This window comes from Akanthomyces muscarius, chromosome 2 (assembly GCF_028009165.1).
Source record: "Akanthomyces muscarius strain Ve6 chromosome 2, whole genome shotgun sequence".
In the NCBI taxonomy this organism is placed as follows: domain Eukaryota; kingdom Fungi; phylum Ascomycota; class Sordariomycetes; order Hypocreales; family Cordycipitaceae; genus Akanthomyces; species Akanthomyces muscarius.
Window position 1 is genome coordinate 2,597,593 of NC_079242.1, and position 24,137 is coordinate 2,621,729.

The 24,137-nt window shown below is 52.5% G+C and overlaps 12 protein-coding genes across 13 annotated transcripts; 5 read left to right on the plus strand and 7 right to left on the minus strand.

The window, feature by feature from the left end:
• Positions 1-181: 181 nt before the first annotated feature.
• Positions 182-1,973, plus strand: LMH87_003967 (uncharacterized protein; the record flags this gene model as incomplete). Its single annotated transcript, XM_056195116.1, has 5 exons — positions 182-345; positions 485-1,176; positions 1,239-1,528; positions 1,584-1,681; positions 1,757-1,973. The coding sequence occupies 5 exons, from the start codon at positions 182-184 to the stop codon at positions 1,971-1,973; spliced, it is 1,461 nt and encodes a 486-aa protein (XP_056048777.1).
• Positions 1,974-2,931: 958 nt separating this feature from the next.
• Positions 2,932-3,405, plus strand: LMH87_003968 (uncharacterized protein; the record flags this gene model as incomplete). The annotated part of the gene is made up of 1 exon (XM_056195118.1): positions 2,932-3,405. The coding sequence occupies one exon, from the start codon at positions 2,932-2,934 to the stop codon at positions 3,403-3,405; it is 474 nt and encodes a 157-aa protein (XP_056048778.1).
• Positions 3,406-4,363: 958 nt separating this feature from the next.
• LMH87_003969 (uncharacterized protein) lies at positions 4,364-5,668 on the minus strand (the record flags this gene model as incomplete). The annotated part of the gene is made up of 1 exon (XM_056195119.1): positions 4,364-5,668. One exon carries the CDS (start codon positions 5,666-5,668, stop codon positions 4,364-4,366), a length of 1,305 nt encoding a protein of 434 aa, XP_056048779.1.
• Positions 5,669-6,093: 425 nt separating this feature from the next.
• On the plus strand, positions 6,094-7,686 carry LMH87_003970 (uncharacterized protein; the record flags this gene model as incomplete). Its single annotated transcript, XM_056195120.1, has 1 exon — positions 6,094-7,686. One exon carries the CDS (start codon positions 6,094-6,096, stop codon positions 7,684-7,686), a length of 1,593 nt encoding a protein of 530 aa, XP_056048780.1.
• A 160-nt stretch (positions 7,687-7,846) lies between these two features.
• Positions 7,847-9,700, minus strand: LMH87_003971 (uncharacterized protein; the record flags this gene model as incomplete). The annotated part of the gene is made up of 3 exons (XM_056195121.1): positions 7,847-8,303; positions 8,392-9,398; positions 9,473-9,700. The coding sequence occupies 3 exons, from the start codon at positions 9,698-9,700 to the stop codon at positions 7,847-7,849; spliced, it is 1,692 nt and encodes a 563-aa protein (XP_056048781.1).
• Positions 9,701-10,771: 1,071 nt separating this feature from the next.
• Positions 10,772-12,150, minus strand: LMH87_003972 (uncharacterized protein; the record flags this gene model as incomplete). Its single annotated transcript, XM_056195122.1, has 2 exons — positions 10,772-11,604; positions 11,682-12,150. 2 exons carry the CDS (start codon positions 12,148-12,150, stop codon positions 10,772-10,774), a joined length of 1,302 nt encoding a protein of 433 aa, XP_056048782.1.
• Positions 12,151-12,731: 581 nt separating this feature from the next.
• LMH87_003973 (uncharacterized protein) lies at positions 12,732-14,102 on the plus strand (the record flags this gene model as incomplete). The annotated part of the gene is made up of 2 exons (XM_056195123.1): positions 12,732-12,770; positions 12,840-14,102. The coding sequence occupies 2 exons, from the start codon at positions 12,732-12,734 to the stop codon at positions 14,100-14,102; spliced, it is 1,302 nt and encodes a 433-aa protein (XP_056048783.1).
• A 393-nt stretch (positions 14,103-14,495) lies between these two features.
• LMH87_003974 (uncharacterized protein) lies at positions 14,496-16,304 on the minus strand (the record flags this gene model as incomplete). Its single annotated transcript, XM_056195124.1, has 4 exons — positions 14,496-14,694; positions 14,778-14,944; positions 15,023-15,987; positions 16,067-16,304. 4 exons carry the CDS (start codon positions 16,302-16,304, stop codon positions 14,496-14,498), a joined length of 1,569 nt encoding a protein of 522 aa, XP_056048784.1.
• A 664-nt stretch (positions 16,305-16,968) lies between these two features.
• Positions 16,969-17,317, plus strand: LMH87_003975 (uncharacterized protein; the record flags this gene model as incomplete). The annotated part of the gene is made up of 2 exons (XM_056195125.1): positions 16,969-17,101; positions 17,190-17,317. 2 exons carry the CDS (start codon positions 16,969-16,971, stop codon positions 17,315-17,317), a joined length of 261 nt encoding a protein of 86 aa, XP_056048785.1.
• Positions 17,318-17,400: 83 nt separating this feature from the next.
• On the minus strand, positions 17,401-19,425 carry LMH87_003976 (uncharacterized protein; the record flags this gene model as incomplete). Of its 2 annotated transcripts, none has more annotated exons than XM_056195127.1 (1): positions 17,401-19,425. In XM_056195127.1, the coding sequence occupies one exon, from the start codon at positions 19,423-19,425 to the stop codon at positions 17,401-17,403; it is 2,025 nt and encodes a 674-aa protein (XP_056048787.1). The 2 variants fall into 2 exon arrangements, with proteins under 2 accessions (XP_056048787.1, XP_056048786.1); XM_056195126.1 differs by having other exon boundaries at positions 17,401-18,780.
• A 35-nt stretch (positions 19,426-19,460) lies between these two features.
• On the minus strand, positions 19,461-20,382 carry LMH87_003977 (uncharacterized protein; the record flags this gene model as incomplete). The annotated part of the gene is made up of 2 exons (XM_056195128.1): positions 19,461-19,502; positions 19,564-20,382. 2 exons carry the CDS (start codon positions 20,380-20,382, stop codon positions 19,461-19,463), a joined length of 861 nt encoding a protein of 286 aa, XP_056048788.1.
• Positions 20,383-21,602: 1,220 nt separating this feature from the next.
• LMH87_003978 (uncharacterized protein) lies at positions 21,603-23,417 on the minus strand (the record flags this gene model as incomplete). The annotated part of the gene is made up of 6 exons (XM_056195130.1): positions 21,603-21,735; positions 21,795-21,919; positions 21,980-22,016; positions 22,087-22,565; positions 22,623-22,774; positions 22,829-23,417. 6 exons carry the CDS (start codon positions 23,415-23,417, stop codon positions 21,603-21,605), a joined length of 1,515 nt encoding a protein of 504 aa, XP_056048789.1.
• Positions 23,418-24,137: the final 720 nt, after the last annotated feature.

A 24,137-nucleotide genomic window follows, 5' to 3' on the forward strand; every position in this document is an offset into this window, starting at 1 on the left:
ATGGTGAGCCGGTAATCACGACTATCGGACGAGGAAAAAAAAAACATTCACTCCTCGCAACCCCAAAAGAAAAAGGACAGCAAAGAGAGCCCGTCGTTCTTTGTCGCTCGAAGCTACGTAAACAGCCTTGGAAGTGGCCAGGGCTCAATTGAGCCTTCTTGAAGCTTTTCCATACAGGACAATGGCTGGCAAAGGCGAAGACGGGACGGCGCGGAACCCTGTTGAGGACAATGCCCAGCTGGAGGCGCGTGCGGCGCAGGTCAACGAGCAGAAGCTCGTGCGCAAGCTGGATCTATATTTGATCCCGCTCATCATGATGCTGTACCTATTTAGCTTTCTTGATCGGTAAGCCTGTGCTGTTCCCTTGATAACCCCCGCCATCAGGGAAATCATGCGCTGGTCTCGTTGAGATCGGGCACGTCAGACCCTCGGGGTCCAAATTGCTGCGGATGGAAATCCTCATCGATGCTAACAAAGGCTGCAGCGTCAACATTGGAAATGCGCGCCTCTACAAGCTCGAGGAGGACCTCGGCCTCTCCTCGACGCAGTTCCAGATTGCCGTGTCCATCTTCTTCGTGCCCTACCTGCTCTTCGAGGTGCCGTCAAACCTGGTGCTCAAGCTCTTCACCCCGCGCCGCTGGATCGCCGCCCTGGCCTTTTGCTGGGGCCTTGTGGCCACGCTGTCCGGGCTCGTCGACTCGTACGGCAGCCTGCTCGCCTGCCGCCTGATCCTGGGCGTCGTCGAGGCCGGCCTGTTCCCCGGCCTCAACGTCTACCTGACCTTTTTCTACACCAAACACGAGCTCGCGCGCCGCGTGGGCTACCTCTTCGTGAGCGCGGCGATTGCGGGTGCCGTCGGCGGCCTGCTGGCGTTTGGCATCGGGCACCTGGACGGCGCGCGGGGCATGAGCGGCTGGCGATGGATCCTGATTATCGAGGGCATCCCAAGCGCGGTGCTGGGCGTCGTGACGTACTTTTACCTGCCCAACGACGCGGCCACGGCGCATTTCCTGAACGACGGGGAGAGGGCGCTGATGGAGCTGCGGCACCAGAGGGAGTATGGCAATACAAAATCGAGCAGGGAGTTCAGCTTCCAGGATATGAATGCGGCGTTTAAAGACTGGAAGGTGTGGGCGTTTTGCGTGGCGCAGTTTGGTGTCGACACTATGCTCTACGGTAAGTCTGACACAAGGGGCTTGGACATGAAGTACGCTTGCTGATGATACTTTCTGGGATAGGCTATTCGACATTTTTGCCGACCATCATCAAGGGCCTGGGGAAGTGGACACCAGCGCAGGTGCAGCTGCTTACCATCCCGTGCTACTTTTTAGGTGCGAGTGCCTACATGGCCATTGCGACGGTGTCGGACAAGACGCAGAAGCGAGGCCTGTTCTGTGTCATCTTTGGCATCCTCAGTGTGGTTGGATATGCGATACTGCTGTCCAATGTGTCTTCGGGCGTGCATTATTTCGCGTGCTTTCTGGTGGCGGCAGGACTCTACATTGTCGTTGGTCTGCCGTTGGCTTGGGTAAACTCCTGTCTGCAAAGGATGCAAATGAACTGCCGTGCTGACTTGTGGCTAGCTTCCCAACAACTCTCCTCGCTACGGCAAGCGAACGACTGCTACCGGCATGCAGCTCACAATAGGCAATGCGTCGGGCATCATGTCGTCGTTTATCTAGTACGTCGCCACACATTTTGCTCTGCTGCCAGCATGATTTTCTTTGTTATCGTTTTGCTAACGGGATGTTTGTAGCCCGACACTCGACGCCCCGCGCTTCATCCGTGGACACGCCGTGACGCTGTCCATGGTGGCAATGGGCACATTGATCTACGGCCTGCTGTGGGTGTGGTACCGGCGCGAGAACCAGCGACGCGCCGCTGGTGCCTTGCAGGAAAAGTACCAGAACTTGTCCGACGACGAGCTACGGGAGCTGGGCGACGAAAGTCCCCATTATACATACACGATATAAACAATACGACATTAGGCCTTGTAGATCTTTATGACAAGAATCAAAAGTTTCCACATTATCCCTGAAGGCTGTAGCGTTGCATTGGGTCTTCGGTCGTATCACTAGCACCGCAACGGGTGTACTTGCGTCCAACGATCCCCAATTGATGATTTCTTAGCACACGAAACTCCTGTTTCAATTGTCGGTCTTTCTTTGGGATATTTCACAGCCTGTACTGTTTTGTACTGGTAGGTCCCTTGTGGGGAAGCCGGCAAACCGGTTAGCGGTGTGGTGCTTGCGACTGGAATGTTTCTGTAACAAGCACTGTTGCCCCGTGCACAGCACCCATGCGCTCATACCGTCTCTCCTTACGGCCATTGACTGAGAAATAGACCGATGGATGCGTGCGTGTGAAACAGAGGAATTGATCTACAATTAAAAAAGAAACGAGTTCAGCTGGCGATGCAGCGCCGGCGAACGAACCGAGTACATGGGCTCAGCAAAGTGATCCGAGTCCTTTCCTCGCAATGCAAAGAGTTGGCTTCTTAGAAAGGCAACCCGTTGGTCGCAGGCTGGTACTTGGGCCGCACTACTGGCTGCTTCCGGGCGGTGACAGCGGAAGGAAACAAAATTGGGTGGAGGAGAGCTATGAGGTGTGGTTCTGAGACATTGGAGAATTCCAAGACAAATTTCTGGGCACGCTCTGGCTGCGTTCGGGGGACACTCTCTCATTTTGTCTCTCATTCTGGTCTTGTTTGAGGGGAAAGAAAAGCCAATCCGCCAAGTTAAAAGGGCAGGACGTTGCACTGCAGCCCTATCTTGCATTTTTCAGCCTTCTCCCACATCTTGGCTTTCCAACACCAAGTCTTCTAGAAAGCCAACCACACTACATTCTCACCACCACAATAATTTCCCCCTTTTGAGCTTGTAATTTTTTTTTTTTTTACAAATACTATACTCTTTCAATTCTCTTTAAAAAATGTCGAGACTGCTGCACATTGTTTTCCTCCTCGTCGCCGCCCTCGCCTTCTGCCTCACGGCTCAACAACTACACAATGTCAACGACATGGTTGCGGCCCGCGGCCTTGACCGTCAACAACTTCAACAACGAGATACCAGCACCACATCCGGCTTCATCAAAGCCCAACGCCCAACAAGTGTGTGGGATGCACCGCCAGCCGCGCAAGCAGCGGAGACGTCGACAGCTGGCGACGAGGACGAGGACGAGGACGACGCCAGCATGAGCAGCCGCGATACAAACGGCGGCAGTCTGACGGACGACGACGAGCTGCGTCCGACCAAAGTCAAGACGCCAGCGATTGAGACGGTGCTGCCCACCAATACTAAAGTGCCTGTGGCTGTGAGTGCGGCAAGCACGAGTCTGTCAGACCCTGGATTCCTCGCGCTGGTCGCGTCTCTGGGGCTGATGACGCTCGGGATGGCCCTCGTTTGAGGATCTGATTCTGTTTTCGAATTTCCACAATCTGGATTTGCGAAAAAAAAAAAAAAACACAACAAAACTATGCATGGGGACTAGCATCCTGCAAAGGGGGCGGCTTGCGCCGTCAGAAGCAAAAAAAGAAAGTGAGACATTCTGGGCCCTGCCCAAAGTTGTGCCTGCAGCTATTAGTCTCACAAGACGTGAGAAGCAACCAGCGCCAGAGGCATCTCATACCAGAAATAATTGAGCAAAAAAGGGGGCATAGTACCCCAGATGGTTAAAAAAAACGTGGCCACCTCTTTATTTCTCGTTTGCCTCTTCTTGCGTTGAGAGGAAGAATTCCAGTCCAGGATGTCTCAGATGAATCGGGGCGACTGCTGGTTGATGAGCGAAGGGAGAAAGCCCACGCTCCGAGGGACGACACATCCCGCATCTCTAAATGCACACTTACATTCTGTCTTGAGCGAGGCATCTTATTCTAGAGCGTTAGCATAGCATTTACTTGAAATTGAACATTCAACACATTGCACCATTATGCCATGCTTTTCATGAGTGACGGCCCGGCTTTTCGCACTTGGGCGAGACATTCGGTAATAAGACTGCCCCGAGACCTCCGTGACGACAGTGACATTGCAGTGTCTGACTCTGATACGCTGATCGACTGGGATCAGCAACAGCACTTTGCCATCCAACCATGGCTGTACAATGCGCTCAAAAGACGCAGGGCGAATTTCACATTGGATCTGACTCGGTTGGAGCCAGACTGGCATTTGATTCAGAAACAGCTTTCATTCACGACCTAAACGAATCATGGCTGAACGGTACAGGGTCCGTTGTCTTGCTATCCATGTAAGTAACGGCACGCAAGGCCGGCTGCCAGGCTCACAGACGTTGATCAATTCACAACCGAAATGAAAAATATTAACAAAAATAAGATTGCTACATAGTTTCACGGAGATATTCTCGAGTCCTAGCCCAAAGTCTTGCCAAGCCAGGCAAACATGCTCCTCGACAGCTCCTGTAGCGCCGCCGTCTGGCAGTGATAGCCCGCCGTGCCTTGGAAACGATGCAGCGTGGCATTCGCGCCCAGGGCCTCCTTGACCTTGGCCGCCTGTCCGGGGAACGAGTTGTCGTACGCGGCATCGCCCACAAACACGGGCATATTGATCCTGTGCGCCACATCCCGCAGGTGATATGCCTTGCCCTGAGTGAAGAGCTCGGAGGGCGAGTGCGTGTAAAACGACCATAGGCCTTGGTCGATGCCCCAGGTCGCCATGGTCGACAGGGCTCCAGACTCACGCAGCGAGAAGACCTTTTCATCAAACGCAGTGTAGTTGCCTGCTTCGTAGAGCGCCATGACGTCGGCCGGAAACAGCGCCTGGAAGCCGTCGTACGTGTCCCAGACGCCGTCGATGAGAACCGCGGCCGATAGGCGAGGCTCAAAGGCGGCCGCGCGGGCCGCGAGGTACCCGCCAAAGGAGTTGCCGACGAGCACGAGACGGCTGGCGTCGACGCGGTCGGCCTTTTCGGCGAGCACGTAGTCGACGACGGGCGTGACGACGCGCTCCCAGTCCGGGATGAAGCCCACGTTTTGCGCGCGGCGCACAGTGCACTGCCCGGGCCCCTCGTACGTGATGCAGTTCCAGCCGCGGGCCAGCGCCGCGGCGACAAAGTAGTGGTACGAGTCCTCCTGCGCGGCGTCGAAGCCGTTGCCAATCACGAGCGTCGGCCGCTTCTGGGGCGGCTCTTCCCCGTGGTCGTCATCGAAACCGTACCAGATGGCCTCGACGGTAAAGTTGGATCCGGCTGCGGGGATGCGCACGCGGTGGTTCGGGAACGGCAGCGCCGCGCGGGCCTTGTCAAAGGCGGCCAGCTGCTCGGTCCAGTAGGCGTCAATGCGCGGGTCGCTCCAGTCGCGGTGCAGGTAGAAGTCGGCGCGGCGAAAGTAGTGCGCGGCCGAGAACCAGCTGTCGCGGACGTTGACCGGGTCGTACGCGCTGGCCGGGTCCTGCGCGAGGGCCTTGGTGTCGTTGGCGAGCTTGTGGAACTGCGCGCTGTACGACGCCATGTCCCCCGGGACGATGCTCTTGGCGGCGCCGAGCACCGGCCCAATGTCGGAGCCGCCGGTCAGGGCGTTGCCGAGGGCGATGAGAAACTGGAAGTTGAAGGTGCTGTCGGAGCTCAGCGGCAGCGTGGGCTCGTCTGTGGCGTTCTTGGCTGCCGCGGCAGGCTGCATGTACAGCAGCGCCGTTGTAAGTGCTCCCAGAAAGCGCATGCTTGGTGTTTTCAAAGAGAAAGAAGAGAGAAAGAAAAGGGTCTAGAGTTGGTGATGCGCTGCAAAAGATTGCCAAGGCAAATTGTTCTATACAAAAGAATTCATATCCAGACACTGCTCTCTTCCTGTCTATTTATGTTTTCGGCTTCTTCATACACGGATATACTTCAACAAACAACCATCACCGTTCGTCCCGAGGCCACTAAGCTGAATCGAGTACGCCTTTTGCGACGGAGCCTCATGATTGGCCACGACAGCATCTTGCGCCCGGCTTCAGGCCGATGCGACGTACACTAATTATAACCAGACTCGCCGCTAGTTCAGCCTTGCGTCAGCAAGCCCAACTGTATGTTCTTAAATGACGTGGGCCACCCACTCGTCGCAAAAGCACATCTCCTTCTGGGAAATACTGTTCCATCATCGTCATGGTCAATCGCGGACGGTCAAAGGGTTGCGTCACCTGTAAGCAACGACGGGTCAAATGCGACGAGACTCGACCCGAGTGCGGCCACTGTCGACGGCTAGGTCTGCGCTGTGGAGGGTACGAGACCAAGTGCGCCCGGCGCCTGAAGTTCAAGGACCAGAATCACAAATTTTTCAGCGAGAAATCCGAGCGCCAGCCTAGCCCGTCTCAAGCACTGGTGCCTGTATCTTGTCCGCGGACCATTGCCGACCCAGACAGTGCCGTCGCTTTCTACTTGGGGCAGTACGCTGGCAAGGGCCGAGAGACGGCGTCTGCGCGGGGATTCTTCGAGGTGCTCATTCCGACGTATAACGCGCAGCCGGAAAACTCGCCTCTTTCACTTGCCCTGCGCGCGACGGCGACAAAAGTGCTGTCCTTGTGGCGCCATGGCCCCAAGGGCCTCGCTTTGCCACAGACGGCGTACGCGGAAGCCGTAAGCCGCGTCCGCCAGGCTGTGCAAGACGATGTCGAGAGGCAGAATCCGGCCACGATCATGGCAATTGTTGCTCTGCAGCTATGCGAAAGCATCGCCGCCGTGTTCAATCTCCGCCCGGCGTCAAAGGTCCACCAGAGCGGTGCCGTGTCGTTGCTGCCATACCTAACAACGGGCAGTAACGCAAGCGCTGGAGAATATATTAGGCGATTCGTGGTTCATACGGAGATTGCCTCTGCGATACGGGAGAAGAAGCCGCTGCCTGGCATGTTCATCACTTCCACCGCCCGTGGCAGCAACCCTAGTTCCGTCTTGGACGCCATCGGGGCAGAGGTGGCTCTCTTGCAAGCCAGCCATGCGCAGCTAGAGCAGCAAATTAAGGCCCCGGTCGAGCTTCAGTATATTCTCACAAACCAAATACAAGAAGCAAAGCGAATCGAGAATAAACTCTTAACTTGGGAGCAGCTTGTGCCGGAGCATTGGAGGCCACTGAGGCTGCCCAGAAAAGAGTTTGATTCATCTATTTCAGCGTATCAGGATGTGTGCGAAGTTTACACGTCTTGCCAAATTGCAACAATTTGGAACCTCTGGCGCGTCCAAAGACTGATACTGGCGGCCGTTATTGCAGACTCGCATACCAGACTCCGAAATTACGACCTCAAGACTCCGAGTCAACAGGCCAACGAGACGGCAGCAGCCCAAGAGCTAGTCGACGGCATATGCTACAGTGTGCCATTCTATCTCGGCAATCGATGCAGGCCCATGTCCTTACGAGACTTCACGGATGCCTCTATACTTTACCCCAGTGGTACCGTGCTGCATCTCGACACGAGCCACATTATAGCCCAGGGCCCATGGAATATCCTGAGCCCGCTGAGCCGACTGCTGGCGCTCTTTTCCGACGGATCAGGACAGTCGATTGCGGTACTTCTCAGGACGGGCCAGATTACATGGATCAGAGAACAGTTTCTGCGAGTCACTATACTGCTCCACGTCGCGTTCGCGCACGGCAAGGGGTATTCGCCGGATAGCGGCTCATTGATTGCTCAATACACGGAAGAAGAGACGGAGAAGTTGATGAAACTGGTGAGGAGCGGACTAAGATTCACGAGTGGCTCCTAGCTTGTGTTGGCCGTATCTGCGAGCAGCGACTTTGACTTGGGCCCCGGGGAGAGGCTTCGAAGAAGCGAGCCAAAGCAGCGTGCCAAGACGCGCCTCAGCAGCGAAGCTTTTTCGCCTTTTGGAGAGCAGCAATGCTGGATTTTGTTCATCTCACCCAAGTTCACCGGCCGTGACTGTTGCTGTCTTCCGTGCTGTACTCGGTTCTCGTAAACGTGATCACACCATCGCCAGCGTCGCCGGGCCCCTGCGCCGTGTCTAAATCCATCGTTACCGGCTCGCCGCCGACTGCGGCAACAAAACGCGCGGTGAAGAACCGAGTCGCCAATGGGCTCTCGCCATCAGTAGTGACCTTTACGAGCCAGTAGTCGCCTGTGATACGCTCCAGCACAAAAGTGTGTCTGAATACCGCATGCGGCCGAGGTCCGACCAGAATCGGCTTGCCAGTGACCAGGTCGTATTCCTCTGTAAATGTAACGTCGCCCCAACCCTTATTTGTGTAGCTACCAACAAGCTGGCTCATGCTGAATGTCGATGGAAGCGGCGGCTCGGGGCGGTCCGAGAAAAACGTCTCGATGGCCTTTTCTCTCGTCATCACACTATCCCAGCTTTTCATCGATCTGTATCTCTGACATTAGCAAGGCAATGAGTACTGGCGTATAATTTGTCGGTGTCAAAAGAACTGACGAGGGGAGGGAGGAAACCTGCATTTCTCTAATATTAATTCTCTCATCAGCTGCGATCCCAAGCTTGTCCTCGATCAAGCGATAGACAACATCAAGCTGCTGCCAATTGGATGACACGACCGTGTTCCCAAATGTTACGACACCAAATTTGACATCCGGCAACCAGAAGACTTCTGCGCCATAGGCATGCATGCCCCCAGGGTGAAAGTATACCGTTTTGCCATGTATAGTGGTGCGCAGCCAGCCCAACCCATATAGTGTCGCCGCCATCTTGTCCCCTGTAGCACCCCCATCTTCGTCGAGAAACATCCTCGGCTTCTGCAGATCGAGGTGTGTCTTTTGCGACAGCGGCGCGCTCTTATTGATCAGACAGCTAATCCATTTCGCATAGTCCTTGACAGTGGAGATGACTGCGCCAGCGGCACTGAAATCTGTAAGTGCCATGTAGTCCACAAGCGTGTAATTCCCGGCCGCTTCATTCCACACATAACCGGCTGCCAGGTGCTGCTGCGGCGCCGCTGCTAGCGCATCGTCGACATTGAAATATGTCGAGCTCATCCCTAGCGGCGCCCAGAGATTCTCACGCAGAGCATGGCCGAGCCACTGGCCAGTCACAGTCTCGACTACGTGGCCGAGCGCAATATATATGTAGTTACAGTACGACCACTGAACACGGGGCTCGGTTTTCATGGCTAGATTCCGTAGATTGCGAGTCACGTCTCGTGGTCGCAGCTGCTTGCCGTCGCGGATGCGTTGCAGCCCGTAGTCATGACGGCCGAGGCCGCTGCGATGGCTCACGACGTCGTTGAGAGTGATGTGCGCAGTCGCCCACTCGTCCTGCATGACGAAATCGTCGCGAATTATGTACGCCATGGGTGTCTCCCAGTCTTGAGGAAAGGCGCTGCTGTAGTTTTCGGAGTTGATGAGGTGAGAAAGCAGCGCCGCGGCCTGCGCTTTGGTGGTCGAGCATCCGTACCAGAGTGTGTCGGCAGTAGCAGGCACATCTGGTATTATCGCATATCCATAGCCCTATGTATGTCAAATAGTTAGCTCAGATCAGTGGCCAATATCTGCATCGGTTGCCTGGGCGATCTCGAACTTGCCTCAGTATAGACGTCATCACCGTCAATCACGCCAACCGACATACCCGGCACGTGCCAGATGTCCAGAGACTCTCGCACAAACTCGCCAAAGTCTTCATTGAATGGGCTTGATGAAATGCTGTGCGCCCCTGTTACTGGCTTCTGTGCGTTGCACCCGCTCGCTTCCAAAGCGTGCGCCGTGGCGATGGCGACCGCAATAAATACATGCTGAAGCTGAATCCGCGCCATAGTCACCAATATTGCCAACAGTGTTACTCTTGGAAACCGATGTCCCTGCTGGTCTTGTCACAAAGTATCGGCCACTGTTTTTCTTCTTTTTTTATTTTTAATCTCGACTTAGATTGGGGTTGCCAAAAGCAACAGAGTGTGTGTTGGGACAATCCAGCTGAGCAAGGCCGCCGTGATCGCTCGCAGAATAATCATGTGACGTTGTGTTCAATGAGTGTCTCACTTTCAAGTCAGATGCTAGATTGGTTCTAATGATGAGATACTTTTGTCCCTTTTTGTTGATCACTCTTATCGTGACAGCAGTCCGCATCGGCGCACGCCAGCTTAGACCAGTGATTGCAGCTGTTTAATTAGTGATTGCAGCTGTTTAACTAGTGATTGCTGCCCGAATGCTGAAATCTAGACTCTCTGAAACGGCGCAGATGTTCCCGCTCCGCATTTGCATCATGCAGCCGGTACGAGGGTAAAGCCCAATTGGTATATACCGAGAAGGCATTCATTTTGCGGGCAGTTGCAATTTATCGCAGAGTGCCAAAAAGTGATAACAGGCGATCGACCCCCGACTCGGAACACAGAATGAGACATGGACGATTCATTGAACTGAGTGTGACATGGACCCCTCACTAACACTGGCTCTACATCTGCTAATTATGCAGACATTCAAGAAGTGGACATAGTTTTGTTCTATGTCTCCAGCGGGTAGGATGGGTTGTGGCTAAAAAGAATCCGATGAACAGAGATATTTTAAATGCATTGATATTCACAGCGTGAAAGTGCGATTGAAGGCAACGGAAGCACGAAAAGCGGATTCTTTTTTTTTTTTTAAACAAGAAAGACAAGGTTCCAAAAAATCCAAGAGTAGTTTTATGTGCAAAGGTACTTATATTGAACAGCTATGAGAATTGTAAGAGAGGCAAGAGCTGCTCAAAATGGTGTGGGGTTGGAGTCTCGTTGCCAGCCAAAGGTAATAGACAACTGCAACGAAGATAAAAAAAAAAAAATAGCTCTAGAACTACTCATCAGAGTGCAGCCATCTGCTTGATTCAATGATAATAGAAAGGGGGATTGTAATCAGGGATTAGCGGTAATTCGAAGGCTTGACAGTGTGTTCGAGATGTTGTTCGAGATGTCGTGCCAGTGGCCGCGCGACGCGGAGGTACCAAATAGTAGGGGCAGGGGTAGGTGCATGTTCGTGAGAAGAAGTATGATAACACATAAAACTAGTCCGTTTTGCCACCAGGATAGAGCAAAGCGCGAAAATAGACCCTGCGGAGCAACTTTATCGCCAGAGTGCTTCTTGGCTGCTTTCTGGGCTTCAACAGCATCGACGACCGTGAACTTCACCCACTCGGAGGCCGCGACAGCGCCAACTTCGGCTGCTTGCTCGCGAAACCTGGTGAAAGCGCGAGCATCCTCTGTATCCATCGTCTTCGCCCGAAGATAGATCTCCTTCAACCTGTAGCGATTGTCACACAGGTGCCAGGTAACATAGCCGTGCATGAAGCGGGTGATTGTTTCTTTGAGCTGCGGATCCTTGTCGGCGAAGACGGCCATCATCTGCTTGGAGGACAGAAGCGTATCCTCGATCAGCTTCTCCAGCGCTTCGCCCAGGGTGATGCCGTATGTGGTGACATAGTTTTTGACAAGACTGGTCTGGTCGCGGGGGTCGTCGTACTCCTTGTAAAAAGAGAGCAGGTCATTGACCCAAACCATCCAGTTTTCCATCTGAGCGACGGCGGAGGTTATTTCACGAAAGAGCACTTGCTCATTAAACTGGTCTTTGGGCCACAGGGAGGCTCCTACGCAGTGACCAAGGCCGTTGATGCGGCGGAGGAAGCCGGGATAATCGTACGAGCCGTGATATCCATGAAAGTTGTACTGCTCAATCCAGCAGCCTTCGAAAACTTTAGAAATTCATGTGTGTTAGTTTTTCCAACTTTTCGGAGTTCTGTATAGTGGCTTAAGTAAAGAATGGACCTACAGTCAAGTGTACTGCGGATGAGGTTGAGGGAGCAAAACGGCCCAAAGTGTCGAAGGACATTGGGAAAGTGTTCGTTCACAAGTATCCACCAAGGGTGTTTCTGCTCACGGCCACTTTGCAAGTCGTCAAAGTAGGTCAGCATCTGAGGATGAGGGTCGTCTCGGCTGTCATCTAGCACGAGCGTGTATGTGTAGTGGATGCTGAGGTCTGCCATGAGTTCTTTGGAGACCTTGGTCCAGCTGTAGACAACCATGCCAACAATGGTCTGAAGAGAGGCTTGAAGTCTCTTTGGGTCGGCCTTTAACAGGGTCTGCTGGCGTTCTTGAGCAAAGTGGTGGACTGCTTTTTCGTAGGCATAACGAAGGTTCTCAATGCGTTCTTCGCGGGAATAGTTGCTGTCCTGGTACTCGATGTACTCGAGAAGGCGCACAGCGGCACCAAGGAAATTGTCCACCGGGAACTCTTGCATGTCGAAGGAGTTCAATGATGAATGTGAGGGCTTCTTGCGAACCAGGGATGCCAATTGGTTTGCGAATCAGTTGACTTAATGCAGTCAGAGAAGTACACATTTATATACAAAAAACAGTACTCGAGCAGTTATATACGGTATACTAAGCAATTTTTGTTTACATCACATATTCTGCGCGTAAACAGCTGTCGAGCTGGCCGGCCAAATAGGTCCGACTGCATAGGGACATTTCCTTGATGCGGCCATCACCACATCACTCAGCTCATGCGGCTGGGTGGGTGCCATGAAACAAGAAATATGCGTCCCGAACAGTAAATGGAAGACTGGGACTAGGGAAAGTGGACTCTGAGCAGGATCTTGCAGGAATGACGCTCACTTGGTACTCACTTGACGAAGGAACATATTTGTCGCCTCAGCCACTGCAGTAGCGTTACACCGAGATCCCGTGACTGTGCATGATATCATATCAGCAACAGTGTTTGCCACACATAAAACCGTCTTTGACCCCGCGAAAGGGTACTTTTGGGCCCAAGGAGAAGGAGAATTAAGTCTGTCTTCTCAATCAACAATTCCAGTTTACAATGCCAGCCGAACCGGCCCAAGCGGGACTAGACATGGAGGTAGAAATCCTCGGTCAGCAACCAGCCCTCCAAGTTTACACGCAACTGAGCTCTGTGTTCCGACTTCAGCACGATGCCCAAGTCGAAGAGATATTGAACACGCTACGCAATGGCCTCAGCCAGATTGCCAAAGATTTCCCTTGGCTCGCAGGTCAAGTTGTTCATGAGCGCACCGGCCACGACGGTTCTGGTGTCTTCAAAATCAAGCCCTTTGAGGAAACTCCACGCCTCGTTGTCAAAGACGCTCGACAAGATGGCTCTATGCCTTCCATCGACGACATGACAGCCGCTGGCTACCCGATGTCCATGTTTGACGAGACCAAAATCGCACCGCGAATGACCATCCCCGGTGGCCCTGGCGAAACCGCAAATGATCCCGAACCTGTCTTGCTGTTCCAGGTAACACTGGCTACTGGCGCGCTGATACTCACCTCTGCCACTGCTCATCGTGCCATCGACGCCATCGGCCAGGCGCAAATTCTACACTGGCTGTCCCAAGCATGTCACGGTATTCCATCCACAGAGGAAGACAAGATGGTAGGCAACATGGACCGAAGAGCCCTCATTCCCCTGCTCGATAGCTCATACGATGTCGAAACCGAGTTCCGCACCTTGTGGATCAGGCCTACCGCTACTCCAGGCAAGAACACCGACCCGTCGCCACCATGCAGCTGGGCCACCATCCGTATTAGCTGGGATGCGTTGACCAGGCTCAAAGCCGACGCAACCAAGACGATCAGCACCAGCTTTATATCGACAGATGACGCACTCACGGCATTGGTTTGGCAGGCGATCATGCGAGCGCGTCATCATCGCATCGACCTAAACAGAGAGGTCAGAATGACGCGTGCAATCGACGTGAGATCTCATTGCAACCTCTCCCCGAAATATCCGGGCTTGATGCAAAGTCAAAAACTGAATCGCTACCGCTTGAATGAGCTACTGGACGCGACAGTAGGTGAAATCGCGTCGCGGCTTCGAGCTGAGCTTGATCCTGTCAAGACACTCCACGAGCTAAGCGGCCTGGCAACGCTGCTGGAACGAGATGCAGACAAGACACGGTATTCATTTGTTGCCTCGACGGACTCCACGATAGATATTAATCTCAGCTCATGGGCCAAGGTTGATTGCTACGATGATGACTTTAACTTTGGCCTGGGCAAGCCTGTCACTGTCATCCGCCCGCACTTTTCCCCATACGAGGGCCTCATCTATGTGATGCCTCGGTCTGCAGAGAACGGAATGACCGTCACGATCTGCTTGCGAGATGACGAGATGGAGGATCTGAAAAGGGATGCTAGATTGAACGAGTACGCGGAGTTTCTAGGTTGATGTTAATAAATGCCATGTCAGCCGCCCAGAGCTATACTTGACTCTAGCTACATACTCAGATTATGTGAAGATCAATAGCGCTAGTAACATTGTGCATTAGTTGAAACATATTTGCCTCTAGTTTTCAAGGCTCCACGCAGGTGGGACAAGATTGCAAAGAGGGACGGAAGCCGCCAAGTAGCTCGAGAAGGAAACAAAGGATGATGAACAAAATTACAGGCTTTGTTGGCCTCTATTCGCTACCTAAAAATTATACTAAGTCCTTTCATATTGGGATCCACACACTTCTGTCCTTCCAAGCCCCCTGGGGGACACAATCGGCCAAGGGCCCAGTGCGGCGGCTTCCGAATCCGGGTAGAAAGTGTGCAGTATCAGCCTCTGGCCAAGACCCAATCAAAACTCGGCTACATTCTTTGCGCGAATTCTAACTCGGATCTCGCCTAGATATTCCTTCTTCCCAGGAATAGCCTTTGGATAGCCCACAATCCTGGCATGAGTAATGTCGACGTCAGCCAGCGTGGTGTTGAATAACTCGAAGTCGTATTGGCGGACAATGCGTGAAAGAACCAGGTACATCTCAGCGAAGGACATGCTAAGGGAGTGGATGTTTGTTAGACGACTGCATCTTATCAAAGAGCGCGGGAGAAAAGTGTGAGAGAAAAGAAGTGTACTTACTTGAAGCCAATGCACATTCTGCTGCCCCCAGAGAAGTTGGTCAGAAACTTTTTGAGATTCACACCCTCTTCAGCGGCCTTGACCCATCGTTCAGGGTCGAACTTCTTGTAGTCTGGGAAAATGCTTTCATGGGAGTGCATGAAATACGTCGACTGGCTGACAGGGGTCTATAAAGTGTGGTTAGCCGCAAGCCTGTACATTATTGAACAAAGAAAAAAAAATTAGGGACGAAAGTCATTTCTTACTCCGGCAGGAATGATGTGATCTCCGTAGGCGAGATCCTGTTCTGTAGCGACACGAGCGGAACGACTGATCGGCCCAAACGTAAGCCGTAGGCCTTCATGGATCACACCGGTCAGGTAGGGAAGGTTCTCGAGCGCAGTAAGAGAATGCTTGTAGTCCTGCGAGGGCGGCAGAGTCTCGAGCTCCTCGCGCAGCTTTTTGAGGCACTCGGGGTGCGAGAGGAGGTAGAACATGGTGACAGCCATGGTCCTCGAAGTCGTCTCAGTACCAGCAAACAAGATTACGAGGCCTTCATCCAGCAAGCGGTCCACGGTTCGCTCGTAACTCGGGATGTGCGGGTCAGCGAGGGCACCCACAAGCACCGATGCCTTGCTGTCGGATGTCTTGCTGGCGAGGAATTCGTCCGCGCCCTTGTCCTTGATCTCGTCGCGCAAGGCCAGTAGATCAGCCACGGCTGGGATAATCAAGCGAACGCAGGCATAAGGAAGTTTCTTCAAGCCAGTGACAATACTTGGCAGGAAGCGCGCCAGGTGGTAGACCTTGGTGAGACCAATGAACCCATCCCTGACAGTAAAGTGGAAGTCGGGGACGCTGAGATAATCCTGATGGGTGCCGTAGAAACGAGAGCTAATGACATCGGCGGTCAGTGCGCAGAAAACGCCGTCTAGGCTGAGAATCTTGTCTTGCTCCATGTGCTCGTCGATGCGAGAGCAAGCCTTGGTGACACGATCGTGGACGGTCGGCTCCAACGCCGTAATGGTACGCTTGGAAAAATATGGGTTGAGGTAGCCGCGACGAGACCGGTGTTTGTCGTGCTCAACAGTTCCGGCTGTGGCGTTGGGGACATCAAAGGCGCCAACGGTGGCAGGATCTTTGTTTGTCTTTCGACTGCCAGCCGTGTAGATGGTCTGGTAGAACTGAGGGTCACGAATGTGAATCTCACGAGCATTGACACGAATAATCGGGCCTTAATCGCAAGTAAGTCAACGGCTTCACACACGAGGAGGGGGCAGGGGGTGAATTGGAGGGGGATTTTTCATTCGTACCGAACTTTTTGTGCATCTTCTCTAGTTCCCAGAGATATTGGCCATCTCGAATGACTTCATGGTAAAACTCCAGGTAGGGTCCGATGATGGCCCATTTTGAGCCCGGGATACGGCGTAGCGGGTGCAGGTAGATGTTGTAGAAGCAAGTCCAGAGAAAGTAGACAGCGAAACCACCGAAGATTACAGCAGCGGCTGTGCTTGGGGGGATATTCCGTATAGATTCGGCTAGTTGCAACATGATGTGATTACTGATCGAATGCCAACAATCGATCGTTCTGTAGAGGAAGAGGAATTTAAATAAAGACTCCGGCCAAAGCTCTCCTTAAAAGTTGCTGAGAACTAAGAAGTAGACGGTATTTGCGCGCAGTGCTCATACCTGCCAGGTGAATGATCTTCTCCCACCTGACCGTGATTGCGCAAGTCTCAACCACCGTCACAAGCATATTCTGCAATGTTGCTTACCTTTCCTTGGCCCAAGATGGAATCTAAAGAGCTGAAAAAAACAGCCTGCCGGCAAAAGTAGACTGCATCTTGCCTCTCATCGGCTCGAATACTGTTTCCGAGTGCATGGAGAATGCAGTGCCACGTCACCTTAAGGAGACGCAGCTACTTCGCGCCGTGCTATGAGCCACCGCAGTATCTAAATCTCGATTCTCATGTAGAAACAAGGGCCACCGGGCTACCTTGGCGTCAAAATCAGCTCGAATTTCTCCAGCCTGAGGATATCCAAATTGGCACGAGCAGCGTAGATCAGAAATGTGAATTTGGTCGCGTGCTCAGTGCTGTGAGCTACCTTTGACTATATTTATAAAGCTGAATCTCTCTATCAAGGAGAAATAGAAATACATCGAAAGTAAACGGAAAGCAAAAAGAAGAAAACAGAGATAATACTGTCATCGGTCATGGAAACATCTTTCGTCAAGTTTATCGGCGCAGCCACATGCGCTTGGGTGCTCTCATACCTCATCGATCTCTTGGATCTTCTCCCCAGCGAAGAGGGCGATATGCTCCGAGACGCAATGCCCACGTACCATTGTAAGCACCGAAACTTTCAATATTTTTGCGATATTTGTCGGTTTCCCTCTGTTTTCTTCGGCATACTCAGGCCATTCATGCTATACAGGTTGCCCAAGAAGATCCGCTTCGAGGGCGGGCGCCGACAACAATACCCACGGCACTGGGCGGCCAAGAGACTTGGCATGGCTACTTTCAGGCATCAAATTTTTAATTGAAGGTCTTCGGTTTACTTGATAATAGAAAGTAATATGGCAAATAATGCAAAAGGGTAAAATACTAGTCAGGTGCTACATTGAGCGCAGAGTGTCAAGTGCTAGCTAAATTGAGGCCGCCAGTAATTGCTCCCGAGACAGCGTCGAGCCAATATCACAAAGACTTCGGCGATTTATCTTGCCAGTTCCTGTCATGGGCAACTCATCAATTGGAACATACGAGCCTGGAATCATGTAGCTAGGCAGCACTTTGGCAAGCTCGTCATTGAGTCCTGCCGTTAGCTCCGCAACAGCCGCCTCCGAGCTGCGGTCGCTTTCCGTCCGCGGCACCGCAAAAAACACGACAAGCATGGCATTTTGCGATCCACGAGGCGTAATAAGCTCTGCGGCGAAGGGTGGGTTCGCCGCCGCTGTGATGCCGAGGTATCTTTGCACATGGTGCTCGACCTCACCGAGCTCTACACGCTGCCCGCGAATCTTGACCTGCGCATCCTTGCGCCCGATGAACTGCAGCGTTCCATCGACGTTGTGCCGCATCAGGTCGCCTGTTTTGTACAGTCGTCCGTGGCGGCCAAGCACACCCGGGGCTCCCCGCAGCAGCCAGGGCGGGTCTTGGATGAATGCAGCCGACGTTTTTTCCGCTTCGTCTAGGTATCCTTGGCCAACGAGGGGCCCTTCAATGAGAAGCTCACCAACTTGGCCGATTGGGGCGAGGAGATGTTCTCGCCCCGGGAGGACAATCCAGCCACAAACACCAAGAGGTCTTCCAATGTCGGGGTTTTGCAGGTTTTTGGATGAGATGGTGGCAAAAGCACTCTTGAATGTGCATTCCGCAGGACCATATGTGTTTTTGATGCAAACTTTGTCCAGCCACTGGGACACCACATTGCTATTTGGTCGTTCGCCGCTAAGGAGAATAGTTTCAAGCGGAGAATGGTCCGGCGTGAGGGCCCGGAGTGCACTCGGCGTAATATTGATCAAGTTGACGCGAAGCTTGGAAAGAGTCTCATCAATGTCATCCATCATTTCTTCCGTGGATGCAACACAAAGGCAACCGCCGGAGCAGAGGGTGTGAAGGACGTTGGACCAAGCGACGTCAAAGCTGTAGGGTGCAAAATCCAGCACGCGAGATGTGGTGCGAAAGCCGAGGCGAAACCCTTGGTAGTGTGAAGCGGCGCATACATTGGCGTGGGAGATGCATGCGCCCTTTGGACTGCCGGTACTTCCCGAGGTGTATGTGATGAAGACCGTCTGTGAAGGGGACACCTGCGGCAGCTCCGTGGCGACGGCCATTTTCTGAGCCATGTGACCAGTGTCAACGATGAACACGGCGCCGAAATCCAGAGACCTTGCCAGGGACTCGTGCTTTTGCGAGCAGAGAATAAGTTTTCGGTCGTATTTGTCGACAATTGTTCGTAATCGAAGAAGCGGATGTGTAATGTCCAGAGCAACACAGGCGCAGCCGGCCTTCATTACTGCCAACATGGCCACTGGTGTCCACATGGACTTTCCAAAGCACAATGGTATAATAGATCCCGGCTTAACCCCAAGTTCAATTATACAATAGGCTAGTTGTGTCGAAAGTTCTCCCAGCTCGGCGTACGTCAGATCGCCGTCCCACGCGCGGACGGCCGGTGAGTCCGGTTGCCGGGAAGTTGTCTCTGAAATGACACTATGCACAGTGCGGTAAATTGGTGCAGGAACAGCTGCGTTCCAGCTCCAAATTTCCTGCAAGTCTTGCGGGCTTGCCAAGTCCAGCTCACAGACCCTGGTGGTGGCGTTGGTTGGTGAGCTTAACAACTGCACGATGTGGCCAAATTGCTCCAGCATCCTCTGTGCCTCTTTCTCATGGAAAATGGAAGAATTGAAGCCCATCTGACACTGGAGCCCTTGCGGCTTAATCCGGCAATCGATTACCATGGCATAATTGTCGCAAGGAAAGCCAGTTGCACGGATGCTGTCGGAATTGGCTGCGAAGATTGCGTTCGGGTGCTTTCCGGGATCTTGTGTTGAGTGAACCACAATCAGAGACTGGAAACGCGACGTCTGATCTGCTTCGTCGCTTATTTTGCGCATTTTTTGCAGTCCAAAGTGGACAAACGGTATCATGTCGACGGCCTGGCGCTGCATTTGGTGGCGCAGCTCGGCGACCGTCGATTGCCAGTTTATGGTTGCCCGAACGGGGATCGTGGATGTAGTTGGGCCGGCTATTCGTTCAATGCCGGTCAATGATGCCTGTCGACCAGTGACTGTCGTGCCAAACATTACCTCGTCTGAATCTGTATAGCGTGCAGCCAAAATTGTCCACGCCATCGAAATCGTTGCGGCCGCGGTGCTGTCACACTCGCCCAGTTCTAGCGGACCGGCGATGGAGTTTTGCAGAGACTTTTTCGCGCGAGAGCAGGGACTAGTGCCCGGCACACTTGGAAATGCAACAGCCTTGGATCCGCGCAATTGCGCTTCCCAGAATTCCTTGGCTCGACACTCATCGACAGTTTGGACAAAGTCCTCGTACAGCCGAAACGGCAAAAGACGAGCATGTTCCAAACCAGAGTATCTTTGTTCTATTTCGCTAAGATATAGAGTCAATGAGTAATCGTCATGTATGGCGGGATGCAGCGCCCAGACGAAGTAGCCAACGCCATCTCCGCCTTGTTCCACGAGACCACATCGGCTCAACGGCACCCCCGTATGCTCCGCAGCAACGACAAGCTCGTCAGCGATGAGACACTCTTCAAGAGATCTCTTCGTTTCCCACGGAACCGTCTGTCGGATTACAACATTCACGAGGCCGCAGCCAGGGAGTTGTACGACTCGCGTCCGCAGCATTGGTGTCGACTCAATTACTGCCTCGACGGCGTCTTGAAATCGTAATTTGTCGACCTTTCTCTGAAGTTCCCACTCATATCGGCACAGGCAACTGTCGTTCGAATTGTCCACGGATGATAGACATTCTTGTTGCCATGGCGTGCACGGGAAGATGTCCTCCACGCGACTCGAGTCGACCTCGCAGAGCAGAGCCGCTGCTTCGGCAATCATGTCATCTCTGCTAAGCCCACACTGTAACAATGGATATCTTGAAGTCATATTCAAGAAGGTACTTGTGTTCTCCTTTTTTCTTTCTCCCAATGTATTTGGCGCTGCTTTTGAGCGCAGTGTATGGCGAGATCTGAGAGCTTCAAATACACGAATGTGAAATCTGTTGTGAAGGAAGAATGCACGAAACTCTTATAGCTTGAGAAAGTAGGTTCCGGTCTGTTACCATCGTACTTGCCAGTCGGGATGAAAACATCCACACAACAATTAGGACCATCTCGCCCTGCGCTTGCGTTGCTATAGTTGGCCCTCCTAATACATTATCCACCCAAACAGTTGCGAGCGTTTTCTCTTTCACTATTTCTGAAAACTCGGATAGTATAACAAAAGCTGCAATCGAATGCAACATGATTGAAGTACCCACCAAGGGCGCACCAAGGGCGCTCATATTTGGGACGGCAAAGAAAACGATCAGATAACCAAGAAGAGTAGTCACCGAGCGGGTTTTGCATGAGCTGTCCATCTTTCTTCTCCGTCCTTCTTCGCAATATTCGAACTGCATTTACTTCTGCATCGCGATGTTGTAAAAACCAAATGCGCATGTCTCGTCCCGTTTTGGTTGATTAAAATCTACGAAATCCGGGGAAATAACCAGTGGGCGTTTGATACGGCCTCAAGTACAAGTATTCCGAGTCTTTTCAGGGGGGCGCACTGGAGAGCTTCCACGGGTTGTGATATGCTATTGTATATACTTCTCTTTTAATTGTCTTCCAGCTTTAGTTTGTATTCAATTTTTCCCTCTGCTCAGGTTAATTGCGATAAATCGTCACGGCTGTTGTAAACACAGGCCAACCCGGTCGCGCAGACGCCACAAAGCCGGGTGCGGACAAGCACTCCATTATCAGCTGCGGGTAAACTCTTACAAGGTTGAGTTAGCTTCTCAGTAAGTTGACCTATTTCTAGACTATGGAAAGATGTAAAAGCAGGGGGGCATTTTCAGCGTGATGGCTATAGGGTAGTGAGCTGTAGCATTTTTTTGACGGTTAAATCTTTTTTTTCCATGTCCAATGCCTAGAGAAAAGGTGAATGCATCGTGATTGACTGTGCGAAAAAGCTTTCTCTGTGTAGTTGGGTATGAGGCAGGCTGAGCGTATATACTTCCTCGACTCTTCCGTCTGCAGCAAGCGTGTCCAGCCACGGCTATTTGACGAATCTCCCAGTGTGTGATAGCTACAGTTCTGTCGACCAATTTTGTATGTATCCGTCCCCGTTCACGCCATAAAGACCAGTATAAAGTCGGTGATTGACTTGAGAAAAGCTTGTACCACTGCTTTGGTGTAGTTGGCCTCGTTGTAGATGATGCTTACCGTGGAGGCATCTTTCCAGCTGTCAAGTCGGATTGCCCTGCGTTATCGTCAGCGCCATGTCAAGTCATTGAGTGGGTTGTTCTGGGAAGCACTAACAGATAGGGAAGCATCTGGTTCACGAGGAAGCTAAACCTCTCCACGGTAAAAATGGTCTCTGCCGTCGCACTCGAGACTATGTCGCGCGGAAGGAAGCGTTCGTTAATTCCGTCACTGATAAACAACTGTTTAAAAAGGTCAGTTTGTTAGCTTGCGTATCACTCTAGGTCACAAATGAGACATACCGGGTTGGCCTCTTTTTTCTGAAACGGTATCGGGTTTCTGTTGCGGGCTCCAGTCAGCTTTATTCAGTCTCCATTGGCAAATTGCGAAGGTTCGGGTCCTAACGCACGCTTGCAAGTAGCTTGCTTCAAAGTTATGTACCCTCAGTCCAAGCGCTTGCTGGTACGGATTTTTGAGCCACTGGTCATATGAAGCCTTGACGTCCCGACAAGCACGCTCCAGGGCCTTGACCTGTGTCTCCGACGAATCTTCATGGCTGACGTGAATGGACTTGAGATTCTCGACCCGCACGACGGCGGCGGTCTGGCACATGGAGTAAAAGCTGTTTGCTACTTCTGGCCGCATCCATCGGCGGCCATCCACCGACGTTGGTGTTACAAAGACCTCGTCGTCGGTCAAATCCGTGGGCTTGAGGGTGTCCAACAGAGCGAGCAAAATTGCGGCCTGTGTAAGGTGCGTGATGGTAAACTCGGGACCAAGACGGGTCTTGATATTCTTGATGACAGATTTGGAGTTTTCGGCGCTAAGCGTCAGAAGCTCGCAGCGTGGTAATCCAAGCCCTGGTGTAAACGGAAGGCCTCGGCTGCTCTGAAAAGGCTTTTGTTAGCTAAAGCGTACTTGCGACGGAAAAGGGAAGAACTTTACATAATTGCCAACAAGCGCGGATGTATATTCTTTGCACTTGTTATCGAACTCTGCGCCCAAGGTTTCGACGTCGATAGACAATGAATCGAGAATAGGCGGACAGAGATTCTTTACCTCTTGTCCCCAATTGAACTTTGGCGCGCTCTGTCCAACTGGGAGACTAAGAAAGTCGCTCAAAATGCGAAATAAATCCCCGACAAACATACGACAGCTGATACCGTCCCAGAAAAGGTGGTTTGTATGGATCAAAACATCTACAGCAGCGCCCGCAGGGATACGGGCGTCCTGATGGAGAACATTCGCGAGTAGGAACACCTCAAATGACTTTGATGGTATGATGACATTATTCGCAGACCTTTCCATCTCCAGCTCGCCCCAAACATCGTATGCGCTTCTCGTGGTAGGCTGGATATGGATGCAGTCTTTTGCCCAGGCGAGAGCTGCTTCATTGTCTTTGGGCGGCTGATACGAGATGATGGCGGACACGTGCTCATCCCACGACACTGTGGCCGCGCATTCAGGGTGTTGAAAGCGAGCGGCCAGCAGAGCCAGTTCAAACTTCTCTTTCAGGTGTGCAAGGGTCAGGACTGTGGCGGAAGTGACCGGAACTACCGTTTCGAGAGTGGCAACCATGTAAAGATCATACTGGCCCTTTCTGTTCTGCCCCTCCAGCCCAACAATTGCCTCGGCGCCGACGCTACGACGCTGAATGCTGTGCTCATTGGTGTTGGATTTCTCCCATCTATGTGCCTTCGGTGCCAAGGCTGGGAGCTCGGTAGCGGATGGGACAGTCATTGCTTGCGATGCCGAATGACGATGGGCGCGCACTGCTTCGCAGAAGAAGAAGAAGACCCAAGAGAGTCGGTGGAAAATGAAGTCTTTTGAAAATCCCAATAGATTGCGCAACGGCATTGACATGCGTTGTGTACTATCGAAAACCTTGGAGTGGTTCTACGCTTTGCCAGGGCTGGGACTAATGACTGACATACCTCTAGCTCACGGCTCTATTTATATCTTTGGCATGTCATTTATACGGCCGGGCAGGACTCTGCAGCTGTGGATCTCAAATATGCATCATTGTGTGGCCGGCACTTAGGTTGTTAGCAATGAAGAAGAAGCCACAGGCTGATGGACACATTGGGGGGCAGGTGCATGGTTAGGGCGTCGTCACCACAGTCGGGTGCAGCTCCCTGGCGGACGGGATTATCAGGTCTACAGGCTTCATTAGTGACTGGCAACTCAAAATATCTGTTTCTTGACTGGTGTAGTGCAGCTCTAACGTGGGTGGCTTGCCCGCTGTCTCAGCCGAGATTGAGCCCGTGCCTTGGAATATGTGAGCATCAAGTCAATATTTCTCAGTGTGACATAGAACTCGTTTGCATCACGTCACGTGCCGCTCAAGAGCTTTACCGAAATCAAAGAAGACACTCAGTGCCAAATTTTGACGCACACTCGCTGCTTTGTGCCATCTCTTTGTCGTCCTCGACACTGGCTACACCAAACGCTCCCATCGCA